Genomic DNA, 17,822 nt, shown 5'->3' on the forward strand with positions numbered 1-17,822 from the left:
AGCACAGGCTCCTGGCAGATGAGGGGGCAGCTGCCCAAGGCTGGTGAGAGGCAGCCCCAGGGTCAGCAGGCCGGGCCGGTCCTGGCACCTATAGACTCTTCGAGGGAGGACTCTGTGCGATGGCAGAACCGGCCTCTCGCTGTGGCTGTGGGAGAGCGCAGGACGGGGCCGCTGCACATGTTCACACGGCTGGCCCTTCCCCCGGGGCTGCGAGGGGCTGGGCCAGGCCCCTGGGGAGTCCAGGCCTGGCAGGCGTCGAAGGTCCAGAAGGGTGGCTGCCCCTGGGGCAGAGCCAGCCGCCAGGAGCCCTGTCCAGCCGGGCGTGGACACCTGGCCCAGAGATGGCTGCTGTCCCGGGCGGGGCTGGGACAGGACGGGGTGGTCTGCCTGGAGTGTGTCCCCAGGATGGGCCCGCACTGCCCGGGATGGTTGGGTGGACCCAGCTGGCCAGGTGAGGTGCCCGGGCTGGGCGGCCGGTCAGGCTCAGCTCCCTCCCGGGCCTGTGGGTGGGGTCTGGCTTGGCTGCAGGGGAGGAGCCAGAAGGGAACATCCCGCCCAGCAGAGGGCCAGAGGCTCAGGGATGAGGGGGGCCGCTCCCTGCTGCCCTGAGGCACGGGGCCTGGGGCCAGGAGGGCCCAACGCAGCCGCATCCGTCCAGCCCGCTGCTCCCTGGAGGGGGCTCCCCCGCCCTGCTGTGCTGGAGCGGCGGGTCCACAAGGAGACGGGGCCAAGGACCCGGCGGGAGACCCTCCCTAGGGCCTCCCCCACATCCGCCTGGGCCGGCTTCACTAAAACAGCCAAGGGGCCCCTCTGGGCCTGGGGAGCCCCGGGCCTCCTGCCCCCCCCCCCCGTGTCCTCTTCACGGACCCAGCCGCACCGCCCCGCCGGGCAGCCGGCACAGAGTTCTCTGGAATGCTGGCGGGGAAGGGCCCGCTCTGGCCGCCTCTGGAGGCCTGGGCAGCATCCAGGCCTGGAAGGAGCCGCCGGCTTCGCCACAGCCAGAGAACACAAGGGCTGGCCCGGCGGGCAGCCCAGCCGGGGCAGGCGGCACATCCGTGGGGGCCGCTGGCCCCTGCTGAGACGCGTCCTGCCGGCGAGGGCCCACGGCGCCTGGAGCACGGGCCTGCTGGCTTCACGCCTCCGCTCCGCGTGGGTCCTCGGGGGCCAACGCTGTGGCCGGCCACTGGCGAGGCGTGGCGTGGGGGCAGGTCGGAGGGCCAGAGGGCCGGTCCCTCTCCTTGCTCCTCTCCAGGTTGCCGCTCCTCGTCATTCTCCCTAAGGGCCCCCCACAACACGCGCTTCCCAGGCTCGGGCGGCTGGGTGTGGCCCCGGCCCCGGCCCCGGGGCGCTGGCGTCTGTCTAGCTTTCACCGGCTGCTGCCCACCCAGTGGGGAACCGCTGCAGGTGACCCCATTTCGTGGCTGGCCTGGAGGAGGCTCCAGAAAGCCAGCCTGAGCCCAGGGCAGCCCCCGTAGGGTGGGCGCGCTGGCTGCGGGCTTGTCCCGGGGCTGCAGCTCCTGCATACCCCTGCGCCTGGCACTCCTTTCTCTGCCCCTGGACGCACCGGGGAGGCCAGGACACCGCCCTGGAGCCTGCTCTGCCCTCCTTGCCCAGCCCAAGTGCCCAGGCCCGGGCGGCCTGGTGGCCAGGCAGGCCCTGCCCAGGCCTGCCGTGTCCCTCCCTCCTGCTGCCCGCTCAGCCGCCACCCTGCAGGAGCAGCTTGGCATTCACAGCCTGGGGGAGCGGGAGAGGGTGGGAGGGCCGGGGGGGGACAGTAAGAGGGCGGGAAGGGGCAGTAACGCTGCTGCCAGGGCTGCCACTGGGCCAGAGTCCACGGGGGAGCACTGCCCACTTCCCGGGCCCAGGACAGGCCCCGCCTGCCCCTGCCAGGCCAGCCCTCAGGACCCTACCTGGGTCAAGACTCAGGTGGAGCTGGGCACACAGGGTCCTGACCTTGTGGGGCGGGCACCCAGGATCCTCTCGGCCCGGACAGCCAGGCCAGGGGGGCGCCTGGCCCCGCAGGGGGCACTGCATCCCGGCTGAGGCATTGGCCACGTCAGGGTCCGCCCTGCGCTGCCCGCCGCCCACCAAGCCTCCCGTGAGGGCTGGTCCAGCTGCTCCCTGGACAGCTCCGGGCTCTGGCTACCGTGGGGCCCTGGGGGGTGGAGGGAGGGCGCCAGGGCGCCGGCCCAGGGGTCCCTCACGCGGCCCCGGGGGGCCTGGCGTGGCCTGACCACGGCTGGCCCCTGCCCTTTGAGGCGGCGGCCCCGGTTAAGCTCCAGAACCTTCTCGGGCCGGGGCCCCTGACCCCGGGGGGCTCCTGCGGGGACGCCTGGGGAGCCCGGGGCCGCGGCCAGGCCCGGCGGGGCGGGGGTCCGGCGGCGGCGGGGCCTGCGCGCGGGCAGCGCGCCCTCTGCTGGCCGAGCCGGGCGCTGCGGCGGCGCCGGGGCCCCAACCCGTGCAGCCGCGCCCGGCGCCCGCGGGGCTCTGGGGGCGCGGGCGGGGCTCTGGGGGGCGTGGGCGGGGCTCTGGGGGCGCGGGCGGGGCTCTGGGGGCGTGGGCGGGGCTCTGGGGGCGCGGGCGGGGCTCTGGGGGGCGCGGGCGGGGCTCTGGGGGCGCGGGCGGGGCTCTGGGGGGCGCGGGCGGGGCTCTGGGGGCGCGGGCGGGGCTCTGGGGGCGTGGGCGGGGCTCTGGGGGCGCGGGCGGGGCTCTGGGGGCGTGGGCGGGGCTCTGGGGGCGCGGGCGGGGCTCTGGGGGCGCGGGCGGGGCTCTGGGGGCGCGGGCGGGGCTCTGGGGGGCGCGGGCGGGGCTCTGGGGGCGTGGGCGGGGCTCTGGGGGCGCGGGCGGGGCTCTGGGGGCGCGGGCGGGGCTCTGGGGGGCGCGCGGCGGGGCCTTCGGGCTGCGCGGGCCGGCGCCCCGGGGCCACCGGCTCTGGCCCCCGCGAGGCGGAGCCGGGAGCGCGAGCCCGGCCGGAGCTGCCCAAGGCCCAGGCCGCGCCCGCCGTGGGCGTCGCCGCGGCCCTCCCGGCGCCCGCCGGCCCGGGGGCGGGGGGGGGGCTCGGAGGGGGGCTCGGGCGCGCGCTCCCGCCGCCCGCGGGGTCCCCCCTCCCTCCCGGGGCGGGTCAAGTCGGGGCGGAGCCGTGCCGGCCGCGTGTGGAGGGGGTGCGGGCGGGGGGGGGGGGTGATGTGCGGGGGGGGGGGGAGTGGATGGGGAGGGTGCGGGAGGGGTGCGGGGCGGGTGGGGTGCGGGGCGGGGGGTGCGGGAGGGGGTGCGGGGCGGGGGGTGCGGGAGGGGGTGCGGGACAGGTGGAGGGAGCGGGAGGGGGTGCGGGGCGGGGGGTGCGGAGGGGGTGCAGGACGGGTGGGGGGATGCAGGAGGGGGTGCGGGGCGGGTGGGGGGATGCGGGAGGGGGTGATGTGCGGGGGTGATGTGCGGGGGGTGATGTGCGGGGCCGGGGGTGGGGGGGTGGCCCCGGGGTTCCCGCGTCCTCTCCCGAGACCCACGCACATCGGGGAGCCCGCCCGGGCCCTCCGGGACTGCGCGCCCCGCCTGCTCGGGCCGGGGAGCCCCGGGGCGCCAGCCGGGCTCGGCCGGCGCGGGTCTGGCTCCCGCGGGGGCCGCGCACCCCGTGGGGCCGGGCTGGGCCCGACCCGGTTCCGGTTCCGGCGGTGCGGCCCGCGCTGCTCCCCCCCCGCGGCGGGTGTCCGGGCCCCGCCGAGGCCCCGAGAGCGCGAGGGTCGGGCGGGCAGCGCGGCGGGCGCACCCCCAGCCCTGCCCCCCCCCCCGCCCCCACCGCCTGCCCGCGGCGTCCCCGGGCGCCCCCGCAGCGCGGCCAGCGGGCCAGCGGCGCCAGCTCTGCCCCCCGGCGCCAGGCCAAGGGCGGCCCGCGCCGCCTCCCGCGCCCGAGGCCCAGGCTTGACGCCGACGCGCTGCGCTGGCCGCGGACGCGCGTGAGGCGCGGGGGGAGATTCCAGCAGAAAAACGGGAATGGACGCGACCGTGGACACAGCCCGCCGCGCCGCAGGCCCGATTTGAAAACACGTGGAAAATGAAGACTTTACTCGGAAACGCCCGGCTGTGCAGTGACCGGCGGGCGGGAGGCCCGGGCTGAGCAGGGCGGGGGGATTTCCGCGGCCGGGGTGCCACGAGGGTTCAACGGGAGCCCACAAAACCCGCGACCCCATCCAGGAAGGCCCCGCACGCACCGCACGCGCCCAGCCGGGCGGCACGTCCAGGCCAGCGGCGGGCCTAGCTGGGATTCAGGGCCGCAGGACAGCCCCGCGGGGAGGGGACGCCCCCACGGGCGGGAAGGGGGATCGGCCAGCCGCGGGCGGGCGGGCGCTCAGGTGAGGCTCAGGTGAGGCGCAGGCGCCTGGAGAGCGCAAGCGGCGCAGCTCCGTCCCATGCCCACTGCCCTCCTGTGGCGGACCCAGAGACAGCTGGCACGCTCGGGCACTGCCTTTTAATGCAGCTGGACCGGGCAGCCCGGACGCGCCCCACGGCGCTCCCGGCAGGCCCTCGGGCGCCCGGCGGCCCTCGTGGCCGCAGTGGGGTGGCCTTGTCGGGTTCTCAGCGCTTGGTGTTGACGGCCGCGGGCGAGCCGGGGGTGCTGAGCGTGGGGAACTGGTGGCTTCTGTTCAGCGTCGTCGATTCCAACTTCAGTTTCGCGACCTCGTCCTGCAGCGTTCGGGCCTTCGGGGAGAAGAGGCGTGCATCAGCCCCAGCAGGCCGGCCGGGCAGCACCGGGTCTGGCTACGCGCTGGCCCCAGGAGGGCCGAGCTGCGGCTGGGGCAGGCTCTCCGCTGCAGACACCCAGACTCAGGGGGCTCGCCGAACCCCACCCCTACCACTCGCTGGGCCGGGAGAGGCGAGGCCCTGGGCCCAGGGGGACATGGACTCCTCCCTCCTGCCAGCGGCGCCCCCTCGCCCTCCCACCCAGGAGGCCGTCCCCTGAGTTGCCGCCTCCTCGCCCCCTGGGTGCAGCTGGACCCCCACCCCCAGCCCCGGCTGGAGCCCCTCGGGCACAGCCTCCCAGTGGGAGGACGGATGCCCTGGGCCAAGCACCCCTCCGCCCCCCAGTGCCCGCCGGCCGCCTGCTGTCCTGTGGGAACGGAGGAGGTGATGCGCCCCCTGAGGGCACCGCTTTCCTTCCTGCACAGCCTGGGACGGGCGCCCCCAGGGCGGGAGGCAGGCTCAGGGCTCCTGCTGGGGTGCACCAGGCTGGGCCTGCCCCCGCCGCTCCTGGCCCGCGTCCCCATCCTGCCTTTTGTTTGACTTCCTGGGGGATTTTCTCAACCTTGTCTACCGATTGGAAAGTTTTTAATTTTTATTTTCAGGAGAATTTGCGTCACTGCGCGGGGAGCGCTCGTGCTCAGCTGCCCCGGAGGGGGCAGCCCTGCTCTGGTGTCCACGCTGTGGCACCCAGGCCCCCTCACGGCTGCCCAAGGTTGGCTCCTGTGCACCTGGGACTGGTGGGCCGGGCGGGGTCCCCAGGCCATGGCCTGCGCTGGGGCGCCCCTGGCCGGGTGTGAACCTCTTCACCAGCCCTGCTTGACACGCCAAGCCCCACTGGCTGGCCAGCGCTTGGGGCTCCTGCTCCCGCGGAGTTGTCTGCCCACTGGCAGGTTCCTGCAGCGCTGGGACCAGCCCCCTCATGCCCGCTGTGCCCGCTGTGCCCGCCCCGGCCTGGAGACATGTTCCCCGCTCGGAGGGCTGCCCTGGCCCTGGCCGGGCGCTGTCCGGGGCGCTGTGTCTGCAGCGGCACAGCCTGCTCGGGTGGCCATGCGGTGAGCGCCGGGCGGTTCCCGAGAGCACTCGGCTGCTGGCCGGGCCGGGCCCGGGTGGGGGCTGCGGCCTGCGCGTGGACGCCTCGGGAGAGGTTCGGGAGCCAGGAGCGTGGGGCGTCATTTCATGAAGTCGAAACTGGTCTCTGCCTCGAACCCGCAGGAGACCCGCCGTGGGAGAAGGACACGGCCAGCGTCGCTATGGGCCCGGCCAGGCCGCCAAGGGCTCGGGCATCAGGACCCAGCAGGACCCCTCCGTGCAGGACGCCCCAAATCTGATGTCCTGGGGATGGCAACTGGCGGCAGAGTCAGGCGCCCCGGCCGTGAAAAGCCCCAGAAGAGCAGGGCCCCTCCCCACAGCCCCTGCCGCCGGCTCTCGGCTCTTGGCAGCGGGTCTCGGTAATCGGCCTTTCCCGGCCTCCTCTGCCTCGGGGGAGTCTCCACCCCACGCCCCTGGCCTCACCCGGATACTTGCTGACCCCAAGGGGACGGGTGTGTGAACAGCACCGTGGAGGGAAGCGTCACCGGCGGCGGGGAGCCCCAGAGGAGCAGCAGAGCGCCCCGTCCTGACAACACGCGCCGCCCCGACAGTCCCCTCTGGGCCTCCAGCTGCCCCCCCCCACCGGGGCCTGGACGGAGCCGACGGGCACTCACGATCTCCAAGTTCTGGGCGGCCCTCCGCACCCGCGCCAGGGGCTCCGCGCCCCGGAGGCTCCCCCTGCCCTCGTGCGTCCACTGCGGCTGCGGCTTCAGCCTGTGCTCCAGGCTCCGCCCGCGGGGGCCGCTGCCGACAGAGGGGCCAGGGCCAGGGCTCCCTTTCTCCAGGCCCACGCCCAGCCCCGCAGCTCCCCCACCAGCAGGGCCATGCCCCCGCCACCCCACGAGGCCAGCGGGCCTGCAGCATGGCCACAGGACACCGCGCCCCTGGGGTCTGTCCCCGGCAGCACCCTCCACCCTGGGGCTTGCTCTGGCCCGGCCTCCCGGGCCCCCCAGGGCCCCCAGGGGCCCCCGTGCTGTGAACCACATCTGAAGCTCAGTGCTGCCACGGACCTCGCCGCGCCCCTCGTGTGTGAGGGGCCCTCCTTGCTGCGGCCCATCCCCCGGGCAGGGGGCGGGGATGCTGTCTCGCGCTCCAGGTCAGCGGCAAAGAGGTCCCCTGAGGCCACCTGGGGAGGGACAGAGGCTTTCAGCCTGCAGGAGGACGTGTGGGGCGTGAGGTGCCGGGGGGGGGGGGGGGTCCGGCCCCTCCCCTGGTGGGCGCTACCCCACCCCCCGCGTCCCCCCACAGCCTGGGTGCAGAGGGGGCAAGTGCAGGGAGGGTCCCCACCAGGAGCCGCTGCGTGGGCAAGACGCCGTCCAGCCGCTGCCCCGCAGCTAAGCCGCGTGGTGCGCCCGCGTGACGTGTGTCACAGGTGCAGCTGCGGGGGGGACTGGGCGGGGAGGCAGGGGCGTGGGCTGGGGTCGCAGCTGGGCCCCCCCCCCCGGCCGGGGCGGCCCGACTCTGCAAAGGTCTTGGCTTCTCTCCTTGCTTCCTCCTGGGGCCAGGACGCTTGAGTATGAGCGCCCCGGGCTGGCGCCAGCCCCGCCCCGAATCCTTTCCAGGGTCCCCCGCAACTCTAAGTGGACTGGCCTCCACCCGGCGGCTGACTGCACCACGGCTGACCAGCTCACAGCCGCACCCGATGGGCCACGCTTGGCCCAGCCTGCGTCCATGGCCTCGCCACTGCCGGGCGGCGCCTGCCCTGGGGCGCGTCGGGGGACACCGCCCGTCATGGCCGCCTCTGCGGCAGCCTGAGCCCAGCGGGGCCCGGTGGGGGCGGAAGGGGGCCGTCGCCTGCCACCTACCACCGCCTCTGGGGCCGGGCGCCGGCCCCGAGGGGGTCTCGGTCTCCCTGCCGGCCCGTGGTGGGCGCCGGCCCCTCTCCTCGGACCCTGGCTGCGGTTCGGAGGCCGCACAGAAGACTCTGTTTCCGGAAGTCAGGCCTCAGGTTCTGGGCTCAGCGCTTCGCGCTCCCCAGGGCCTCGGGCTCCGCCTGCCAGGACCCCGGAGCGGGCGTGGGCCCCAGGGGAGGCGTCGGGGCGAGACCAAAGAGCCGAGCCAGGCTCAAGGCTGCACCTGACCACTGCGGGGCCCGAGTCCGCGCTGCTGGCGAGGAAGGGAGCCCCCGCCTGGTCCCGGCCAGCCATCTCCAGCAGGCCGGGGCAGGGCGCGGGGCCTGGACCTCAGGATCCCCTCAGCGCCCCGCCTGCCCTCGCCTGCTCCTCGTCATCACAGCTGCCCGGTAGGGCCCTCGCCCATCTCCTCCCAGGCGGGCCTGTCCTGTGCGGGCGACACCCTGCCACCCCCCGCGCCCCCGCGCCCTGCCCCACGCCCTGCCGCTGGACTCCACACCCCCGTCCCCGCCCGCCCGTACCGGGCCCTTGTGTGGCGACTGGACGGTCCACAGCGCCTCCCTCCACCGGGGCCTCCGCGCCTGCTCCCGACACTCCTGCAGCGCCCTCGCGTCCCTGGGAGACGGAGACAGCAAGGTCACCCAGTGGAGCCGCCCCCGCGCCCCTGCAGCCCCGAGCTCTCTGTCCAGGGCAATCCTGGCTGGACACAGCGAGCTGGCCATGGGTCCTCACATCTGTGGCGCTGCCCGCCGGGCCCGCTTCCCCCGGGACTGGGTGACAGGATCCTGCACGCCCCAGACGCCCCGGCCGGCCCCGGCCGCCCCTCAGGGTCAAGCCCCCGTTAGCTCCTGACAGCCCCTGCCGAGGCCACCAAGCCTCTGGGCGCTGTGTGCCCGCAGGTGCCCGCAGAACCAGACTGTCCTTGGGTACCATTTGGGGCTTCAGAGCCTGCTGGGCCGGGCATCCTCACCTGGACAGGCCTGAGCACCCCCTGGCCAGCGCCTCCCGCCCGGGGCCCAGGGCTCGTCCCAGCTGGTCCCATCTGCGGGGTACCCAGGGCTGCCCTCCTTCGGCGCCGGCCAGCAGAGGCGGGGCTGCAGCCTGCGGGGGTGCTGGAGGCCGGGGCCTCCTGGGGGACGTGGCATGTCCGCTGTGCTGGCCCTGTGGCCGTTTCATGCCGACGGAGGGTCAGCGAGGGCCGGGCACGCTGCAGGGGACGGGAACCGCTGCCCAGGGAGCAGGACGCGGCTCTTGGGACCCCTGGGCGTGGAATCCAGAGCCGCAGGACAGGACACCCTGCTGTCCCTGGAGACCCAGGAGAATGAGCGCGTCCGTGCGCGGCTCCCCACCGTGTGCCCCGGGGGCAGCCAGGCCACTGCTGTCCCTCCAGGCGAGGCACCGCCCACCGTGTCAGGACAGGCAGCGCAGGGGCACAGGGAGGGACACCCCAGCAGCTGCCGCAGGGGTCCACCCAGGGAGCACGCCCGCCGGCTGCCCGCGGGGCTGAGGGACACGCTGGGGCTGGCGGGCACCCATGGCTGTGACCAGCATGACCCCAGAGTCTCAGGCAGGCCACCTGTAGGCAGGCCCTGGACAGCCCACTGCCCTGGGGGCGGTGGTGGGCACCCTGGCTGCCCTGTGGGTCTCAGACAGACACTCAGGCTATGACCTCAGGAGGGTTTATTCGGGGTGGGGGGGAACGGCCGGGCGGGCCCAGGGCCCTGGGGAGGGGGGCGGAAACCGGGGCCCGCGGGGCAGGGGTGGGGGCACGCAGACCCCAGCCTCCCGCTCCCCTTCTTTCCCCCACCTGCTGGGGCCCCCCACTGGCCCAACCCCACCAGCAGGGGCAGGCCCCCAGGAGCTCGGGCGCCGTCCACATTGGCCAGCCGCCTGGGGCCCGGGGCTTGGAGGCAGCAGGCCAGCGGTGGGGCTGCAGGACAGAGGAGGTGAGGGCACCCCCGGCGCGGCAGAGAAGCGCCACCTGCACCTCCTTTCCAAGGCCCCTGCCCGGCAGGACCAGGGACGTGCCCTACCCAGGCCCAGGCCAGGGGCAGCTCCAGGCCAGCAGGGCGGCCACTCACCTCTGGTGCGGCCCCAGCAGTGCCCGCTTGTGCCACAGCTCCCCGCAGCCCGAGGCCCGGCCCTGCTGCAGCCGGCGTGCCCGGAGCCCCTCCTGGCTGGACATCTGCAGGTCGGGCAGCGTGTCCCTGAGGCCGCGCCTCCTCCCCCTGCAAGGACAGGCCCTGGTGGCGCCCGCGTCCCTGAGGGCGTCCCCAGTCAGCTGCACGGCCACAAGGTGTCCAACCCGCAGCCGGAGGATGCTTGGACGCTGCCGGGAAGACGGCCAGCCAGGGGGGCCACCAGGACACACCCTGTCCACTGACCACGCTCAGACCTGGACACAGGGGGCTCTGCTCATGCCAGGCCCAGGAGACACACCTGGGCCACACACCACACTCCTCACACCTGCACACACACCACACACCTGCAGCACATACCTCACACACCACATACACACACCCCACACCCCCCCACACACCACACCCCCCCCACACTACATACCACACACCACACGCACACCCCACACCCCCCACACACACCACACCCCCCCACACTACATACCACACACCACACGCACACCCCACACCCCCACACACACACCACACACACCTCACACACACACTACATACCACACACCACACACGCCACACCCCCACACACACTACATACCACACACCACACGCACACCCCACACCCCCACACACACCTCACACACACACTACATACCACACACCACACGCACACCCCACACCCCCACACACACACCACACACACCTCACACGCACACTACATACCACACACGCCACACCCCCACACACACTACATACCACACACCACACGCACACCCCACACCCCCCACACACACCTCACACACACACTACATACCACACACCACACGCACACCACACACACCTCACACACACACTACATACCACACACCACACACGCACACCCCACACCCCCACACACACACCACACACACCTCACACACACACTACATACCACACACCACACACGCCACACCCCCACACACACTACATACCACACACCACACGCACACCCCACACCCCCACACACACCTCACACACACACTACATAGCACACACCACACGCACACCCCACACCCCACACACACACCTCACACACACACTACATACCACACACCACACACGCACACCCCACACCCCCACACACACACCACACACACCTCACACACACACTACATACCACACACCACACACGCCACACCCCCCACACACTACATACCACACACCACATGCACACCCCACATCCCCACACACACACCACACACCTCACACACACACTACATACCACACACCACACACCCCACACCCCCACACACACACCTCACACACACACTACATACCACACACCACACACGCCACACCCCCACACACACTACATACCACACACCACACGCACACCCCACACACACCTCACACACACACACTACATACCACACACCACACACCACACACACCACACACCTCACATGACACCCCCCCACATAGTCCCCCGTGGGCACAACCCCCCCTCACGTGGCCTTTACCTGAGGACGCCCCTGGGGTCTGGGTCCACGCACCCCTTCTCCCTGGAGCTCAGGGCGGCCTTGAGGTTGGGGGGCAGCTCTACGGGCAGCAGCTGGGTGCCCGGTGCCTCCGCCTGCTCCTGCTCCACAATCTCCTGCCTCAGCTTCCAGAAGCGGCGGATCTCCTCCCTGCTAGGCCAGTCGTCCAGGGCCTCGGCCCTCCGGGGCCCCCGCAGGCCTAGCCGGTCCACGGGCGGGAGGAGGTCGCCCCTCTCCTGTGGCATGGCGGGCGCCTGGGGCTCCGGGGACTCCCCGGGCTCTCTGCCGGGCGCCGATTCTGCAGACAGGCCCAGGCGGGGCAGCGGCAGTGGGCCCAGCTCCGTCCCGGCCCCCGGCGTGCTCTCTGTGGGGACACTGCCTTCAGGGCCCCCCCGCACCCCACCCACGCCCCTTGGCCTCAGGGGGCACCCCACGCACCTCCCTGCCTGCAGCGGGCGGCGGGGCGCTGGGCCTGGGCGGCAGAGGCACCGGCCAGCAGTCGCCTGGCTCTGTGAGCCGCGCTGCAGGGGCCTGGGAAGGGCCCCCTGAGGAAGGCGAATGCTCAGGCCTCCCAGGGCGGCCAAGGCCATGTGGCCAGCGCCCACGGGAGCCACCACGCCCACTCCGCCCGCTCCACCCGCCCTGCCCATCAGCCCAGGGGTTCCCCGCTGGAAGCCTCCAGGCTCCCTTGAAGCACCGACCCCCGCCCCTCGGTGAGCTCTCCGGGACGGCGGCCGTCCGTGGCTCCGCGGCAAGGGCAGCGCCCTGAGTTCCCGCCCACAGAGACTCGCCGGGAGGCCCTCCCTATGGGCCCGCGGCCAGTGTCCATCCCCCCCCTCCCGCCATCAGAGCGAAGGCGCCGTTGCTGGGGGTGGCAGCGGACACGGGAGCACAGCCGGGGCTGCCACGCCCAGGGAGCCCTCGGGGCCATCCAGGCAGCAGCCGTGAATGGGCCAGCGGCGCCAAGCACAGCTGCTGTGGTGGCCAGGACGGGCTGGGCCAGGGGCCTGGGCAGCTGAGCCGGAGGACACAGGGGTCCGGACCCGCGGGGAGAGGAGCGGGGCTGGGCTCGGGAGTGGGGGTGGTCACGCGTCCCGGCCACGCACCTGGGGGGGGCAGCTCCCCGGGGGCGGGGCCCTCAGCGGCGCAGATGCGCAGGAAGGTCAGGATGGACACCAGCCCCTTCTGCACGATGAGCTGCGGCGGGAACTCCAGGGGGCACTGCCGCAGGTTCAGGGCCCTCAGCGTGCTCACGTGCCCTGCGGGCGGAGGCGGTCAGGGCCGGGGCGCTGCTGGCCGCCCGCGAGGGGGACCGGGAGCCCTGCTGCGGGAGGCACCTGAGAGCCGCCACACGCGGGCACCGGCTGTGTGGCCACCACGAGGGGCAGCTCGGCCTCGGCCGGCAGAGCTGGATGGAGGAGCCCTCCGGGCGGGCGCGGGGCGGGGGCGCTGGTTTGGGGGCGCCCGGCCGCGGTGGCCGAGGGAAGGGCCGGCACCAGGACTGGCAGGAGCTGCTCCCCCCGAGCCAGGGCCTGAGCAAAAGGACCTCACGGGCCCCAGGGACAGCAAACCCGCAAGGACACGCGGCCGCCCGGTGTGGACTCGACGGGCAGCCGCGCGGGGCAGCGGAGAGAAGGAGGCGCCGACCACAGGCAGGCGGGGGCGCCGACGGACCCGCGGGCACAAGCCCAGGGCGAGGGCTGCCCGGCACCACCCGCGCCCCGGCCACCCACAGGCCCCGGGACCGGCCCTGCGAGGCTCGCTCGGGCAGCCAGCCGGGGACAGCCGCGGGCTCCCGGCAAGGGGGACGCGCACACCGTGCGGCTGCCAAACCGGCACACGTAGGAAGCGGGTCCCCGGGGCCGCGGGGCGGGTCTCAGCCCATCACCGCGGCAGCCTGAGTGTGCCCCGGCCAGGAGCTGACCCACGGGCGCAGCGGACCCCGTCTCCCCGCTGCCCCCTCAGCAGTGGACCCGCCCGCTCTGCTCCCCACTCTGTCTCTGGGGAGTCCACTCACCCCCCCCACCTCTGGCCTGCACCCCGCTCTTGTAGGTTAAAAAAAACCTACAGCCACAGCAGCGAGCGAGGCGCAGGCGGTCGGCCCCGGGAGGCCCCTGGAGGCCTGAAGTCGGGGGCCCAGACTCAGGGCAGGATGCAGCCCAGGCCTGCACGGACGCGGGCGAGGAGGGGGCTCGCCTTCTGCTCGCGCGGGACGTGCGGGGGTGGAGGCGCCACAGGCTCGCACCCCAGAAACACGCGGCTGCGGTCCTGGCCAGGGCACTTCAGGAGGGGAGGCCCCGGCCCTGGACCCCGGGCGGGGGGCGGGGCCCCGCGGCTAGCACCCCGTGTCCCCCCAGCACTCACCCAGCTCCACCGGCAACATCCTGATGGGGTTTTTCTCTAGAAGCAAAGTCCTCAGATGCCTGTGCAGCAAACCAGAAAGACGGTCACTCAGAAGCAGAAAGTCAACCTGACACACCCTCCGCTCCCTTCCGGCTTCCCGAGGGGCGTCCCCGTGGAGAGGCGCCCCCCAGGCCCAGCACCCTCCCGCCTCTCCGACCTCCACCACTCACGCCATCCCGCCAAGCCTCCCTCCCGCGTCCGGGGCCACGGGTGCCCTCGGTGGCGCCAGGCAGGCCTGCCCCTGCCCCTGCCGGCCTCAGACGCCCTCCCAGAGCAGGGACTCTGTGCCGGGTCAACCTCGGCCGCCCCTCGGAGGAGCCCCCGGAGGTCTCCGTCCTCTCCGGGGTTCCGGCCTCCGTCCCTCAAAAGGCCTGTGCAGTGAGCAGCGGACAGACCCCGGGGGAGCCCCGTGGCTTTGGGGGGCCGGTCAACCCATTTGCCAAAGGTGGGACACTCAGACCCAGTGTCGCGGCCTCCCAGGGCCCCACGGTCTGGCGGAGGACGGCTGCCCGGCCTGACGTGGCACGGTGCCGCACCCGAGGGCCGCCTGTCGCCTCAGAGCCTCCTTCTGGCCTGGCCCCTCTGCCGGCCAGCACAGACCACGGGCAGCTGCTGCTGTTTTCTCGGTGTCTTGTTTTTGGGGTGGACGCGAACAGCCCCCAGTCTGAGCACGCGGGGTTCCACCTCACAGAGCTGCAGGCCAGTGGCCCGCACAGCGAGCAGCCCACGGACACCCCAGGGCGGCCCCTCACTGCGCTGATGGGGGCGGCCCCTCCCTCCCCGCGGGGTGCGGCTCTGACGCGTTTCCACCTCTGCTCCCCGCTCGCAGTCGGGCATGGCCGAGGCCGAGGCCCGCGCCTGTTACTTCGGCTTTTTGAAAATTTAAGGCTTTTAATAAGCCCATAATTACTTAAAATTTCTAATTAATGTGTTTCAGCTCTTCAGCCAGCGCGTCTGTTTTAATGCTATAACGGGTTATCAGCCACGTGCAAAATCATATCTTCACAATCAGCAGCTGGTCTGGACTGGCGAACGCAAGGAGGCCCCCGATTCGAGAACTGCGTTTGCGAGCGCCTCTGCCAGCGCCTCTGCCGGCGCCTCTGCTGGCGCCTCTGCCGGCGCCCCCTGCCGACCCCACGGCCGCACACAACCCCGAGTTACTGCAGCAGCGGAGCCCCGCGAGCCCGGGGAGAGGGCAGGCCCAGCTGGCTCGAGGGCTCGGGCCCGCGCTGCAGTGGAGCTCAGGACACCGTCCGGGGTGCAGCCCCGCGTGTCTGCTGCTGGGGCCAGGTCGCCTTTACGAAGTGGCCGCTCTTGGTGGCGCCTGTAGTGATGCCGGGGGACGTCACGCGGTGGCGGGTGACCCTGACGGAGCGGGGCCCCAGAGGAGCCAGCTCCACCAGGCCGGGCAGGCCGCTGAGGCTGCCGGGGTTCTCTGAGCACGGCCACCCGCCAGGCCTGGGCTGCCGGCCAGGGCTCGAGCTCCGCCCTGGCCGGGCTGCTGCCTCCGGACACCGCACTCCCAGGGACGAGGGCCGCCGTCTGGGGCGAGGCCCAGTCCCCATGCAGACGCCCTGGGAGAAGGCACCAGGCAGAGTCGAGCAGGCAGGCGCTCTTCACCCGCTCCCCCTCCCCGAGCATCCGCAGGCGGCTCTCCAGAGGCCATCCCCTCCAGGCAGGGCCCTCCGCCCACAAGGCTGAAAGGCTGACCAAGGACAGGCCCTGGGGGCACAGGGTGAGGAGGGCTGGTGGGGGGCCTCTATGAGGGCAGCGAGGGGGGACTGGGCCTGAGGAGATCAGTGCCCCCCCATAGGCCTCGCCCGTTGCCCAACGGGCTGCCCTGGGGCCTGCCCTCTGCTCTGGTGCTGCACAGCAGCAGCATCCGGATGTCCCTGCCGGCTTCGTCCACGGAAGCCCTGACACACTCACTTGTGAGCCCCGATCCCAGAGGGGAGCACCCGAATCCGGTTGAACCGCAGGTCCAGCCACGTGAGGTTGGGCAGCAACTGGAAGAAGTCCTTGGGGATGGTGCCCAGGGCGTTTCTCTGAAGGTGCAATTGCTTCCAGGGAGACAGGAGTGTCAGCAACGCTGCCTGCCCGCTGCCCACCCGCTGGCCGCAACCCCAGAGCAGTGCAGGGCAGCCCGTGCTGAGGAGCCTGCGCCAGTGGGAGACTCAGAGCGGAGGGGGAGGTGCCGGCCCCCAGGGGTCAGGCCGGCCCTGGCACCCGTTGAGTCCACCAGGGCCAGCCTCGCAGCCAGCGCTCAGCCCTGGAGGGCAGCGGCTGCACGGAAGAGGGCAGGGTCCATGGCTGGCACGGCAGGGGGCCGGCCCCTCGGCTGCTCTGTCCTCTCATTCTAGACAGAACCCCTTCCTCTGGGAGGCTGGGGCAAGCGTCCACTGGCCCCCGTGGGGCAGCAGCCCTGGGACATCCGCCTACCGTGAGGTTGGGGATCTTAAAGATCTCTCCCAAGTGGTGAAGGCCTCGCTGACTCAAGTCGAGGACGGGCGCGGAGAAGAAGACGGCCCCCTTGCAGGGGGAGGCCGCCGGGCTCCCCGCTCGGCCATGGCCCTCGGGGTCAGCAGCCTCGGGGCTCAGGGTGCAGGCGCCGCGCCGCTCCATCCGGGTACACGCGGGAAGCGATCCTCGGTCCTCGGGGGCCACCGCACCATCCTCCGGGGCCTGGAGGCACCTGGAGACAGGGACACGGGCCGCAGGCTGGGCACCGGAGGGCCCGCCTCTGCCCCGCGGCCTCGTAAATTTGACTCTCGGTTTCAAGAAGAAAGTACCGGAAGGCTCAGATTTCAACGCTGTGCACCTAACTGTGGCCACCGAGCCCTGGGGTTTGAGTCTGAACCTGGAAATCCCAAGGGTGCAGAACGGTAGGAAACAGGCTGGGATGTGTGGGCTGTGCCCACGTGTGCCCCGCGTGTGCCCCCGTGTGCGAAGGCCCCCGTGACCTGGCTGGCTGGGGGGCGTCCTGTGGCTCCGTGGGCCGCCCTGGCCCGTGGCCGGCGTGGCTGGTGGGCGCCAAGGCAGGCTCTGGTTTCCATGGCCAGGCTTTAGCTCTGCACGGAGCCCTGGTGCCTCTGTGTGCTCCCAGCCTGGCGCCCGCTGCACCCCTGGTGCCCGCCCCGCCCCCGGCCAGCCGGTGTGATCCGTGGCTTCTTCTGCGTCCGGGGTCAGCATGGAAAGGTGTCGTGGGAATCGACACAGCAGGGGTCTCGGTGTTCTCAGACGCCCCTCTGGGGCGGGCCGCGGGGCTGGGTGCAGGCAGGGGCTCTGGCTGCCGCGGGGGGTCCGGGGAGGCCTGCCCCGGGGAGCAAACTAGCAATGCACCCGCGCCGGCTGCCCGAGCGCACCCCGGCGGGAGCGCCTGGGGCGGGGGGCTTCAACCCTCACCACCCCAAACCTCTGCACCCGAACCGAAAACCCACAGGGCAATAGCAGGGTCTGAAAATGGGGGTGTGTGGGTGCGCGCGGGCAGGCTGACCCAGGGCTTTGCGTCTCAGCTTCCAGGCCCGGGCGGGGCACAACCTCCGCCGGCGGCCCGCGGGCCTGGACGCCGGGACTCCGGGGTGGGCCCCGCAGGGCGGCGGGACGGGCGGGGTGGGGCGGCCCCTTCCTCGCGCCGCGCCCTCGGCGGGCCGGCCCCGCCCCCCTCCCGGCGCCTCACCTGCCAGCCGCGCCCCCGGAGCCGGAGCCGGAGCCGGCCGGGCGCATCCCCGGCGCGAGGCGGCGCTGCTGGACAATGGAGGCCGCCGGCCCCCGCGGTCGCCATGGAGACGCGGCCACGCGGCGGGCGCCCAGCCCCAGCGCGCCTGCGCGGCACCTGCCGCTCCCTCCCCGCGGGCGCGCTCCGGCCCCAGCGCCCCCCGACACGCGGGGCTGTGCGGCTCGGGCTCGGGGCGCCGGGGCGCCGGGGGCGGGGGTCCCCCAGGGCCCCCTATGCCCAGGGCCGCACTCGCGCCGACTCCGGGTCAGTGGCGTCGCCCCGGCCCTCGGCCGCTCCGGTGGCCTCTCGGGGTCCCCCACCTGCCGTCAGGGGCGTCCTCCCGGCCCCACTTGGGGCGGGCCGCACGGAGCCGCGCCAT

At 73.3% G+C, this 17,822-nt stretch overlaps 1 protein-coding gene across 1 annotated transcript; it reads right to left on the reverse strand.

The window, feature by feature from the left end:
• Positions 1-4,569: 4,569 nt before the first annotated feature.
• LRRC27 (leucine rich repeat containing 27) lies at positions 4,570-17,822 on the reverse strand (the record flags this gene model as incomplete). Its single annotated transcript, XM_084244523.1, has 12 exons — positions 4,570-4,692; positions 6,438-6,567; positions 6,834-6,949; positions 7,455-7,574; positions 8,198-8,291; positions 9,758-9,904; positions 11,308-11,797; positions 12,432-12,584; positions 13,690-13,748; positions 15,658-15,788; positions 16,168-16,420; positions 17,764-17,822. 12 exons carry the CDS (start codon positions 17,820-17,822, stop codon positions 4,570-4,572), a joined length of 1,875 nt encoding a protein of 624 aa, XP_084100649.1.

Source organism: Talpa europaea (assembly GCF_964194135.1).
Source record: "Talpa europaea genome assembly, chromosome: 10".
Taxonomy (NCBI): Eukaryota; Metazoa; Chordata; class Mammalia; order Eulipotyphla; family Talpidae; genus Talpa; species Talpa europaea.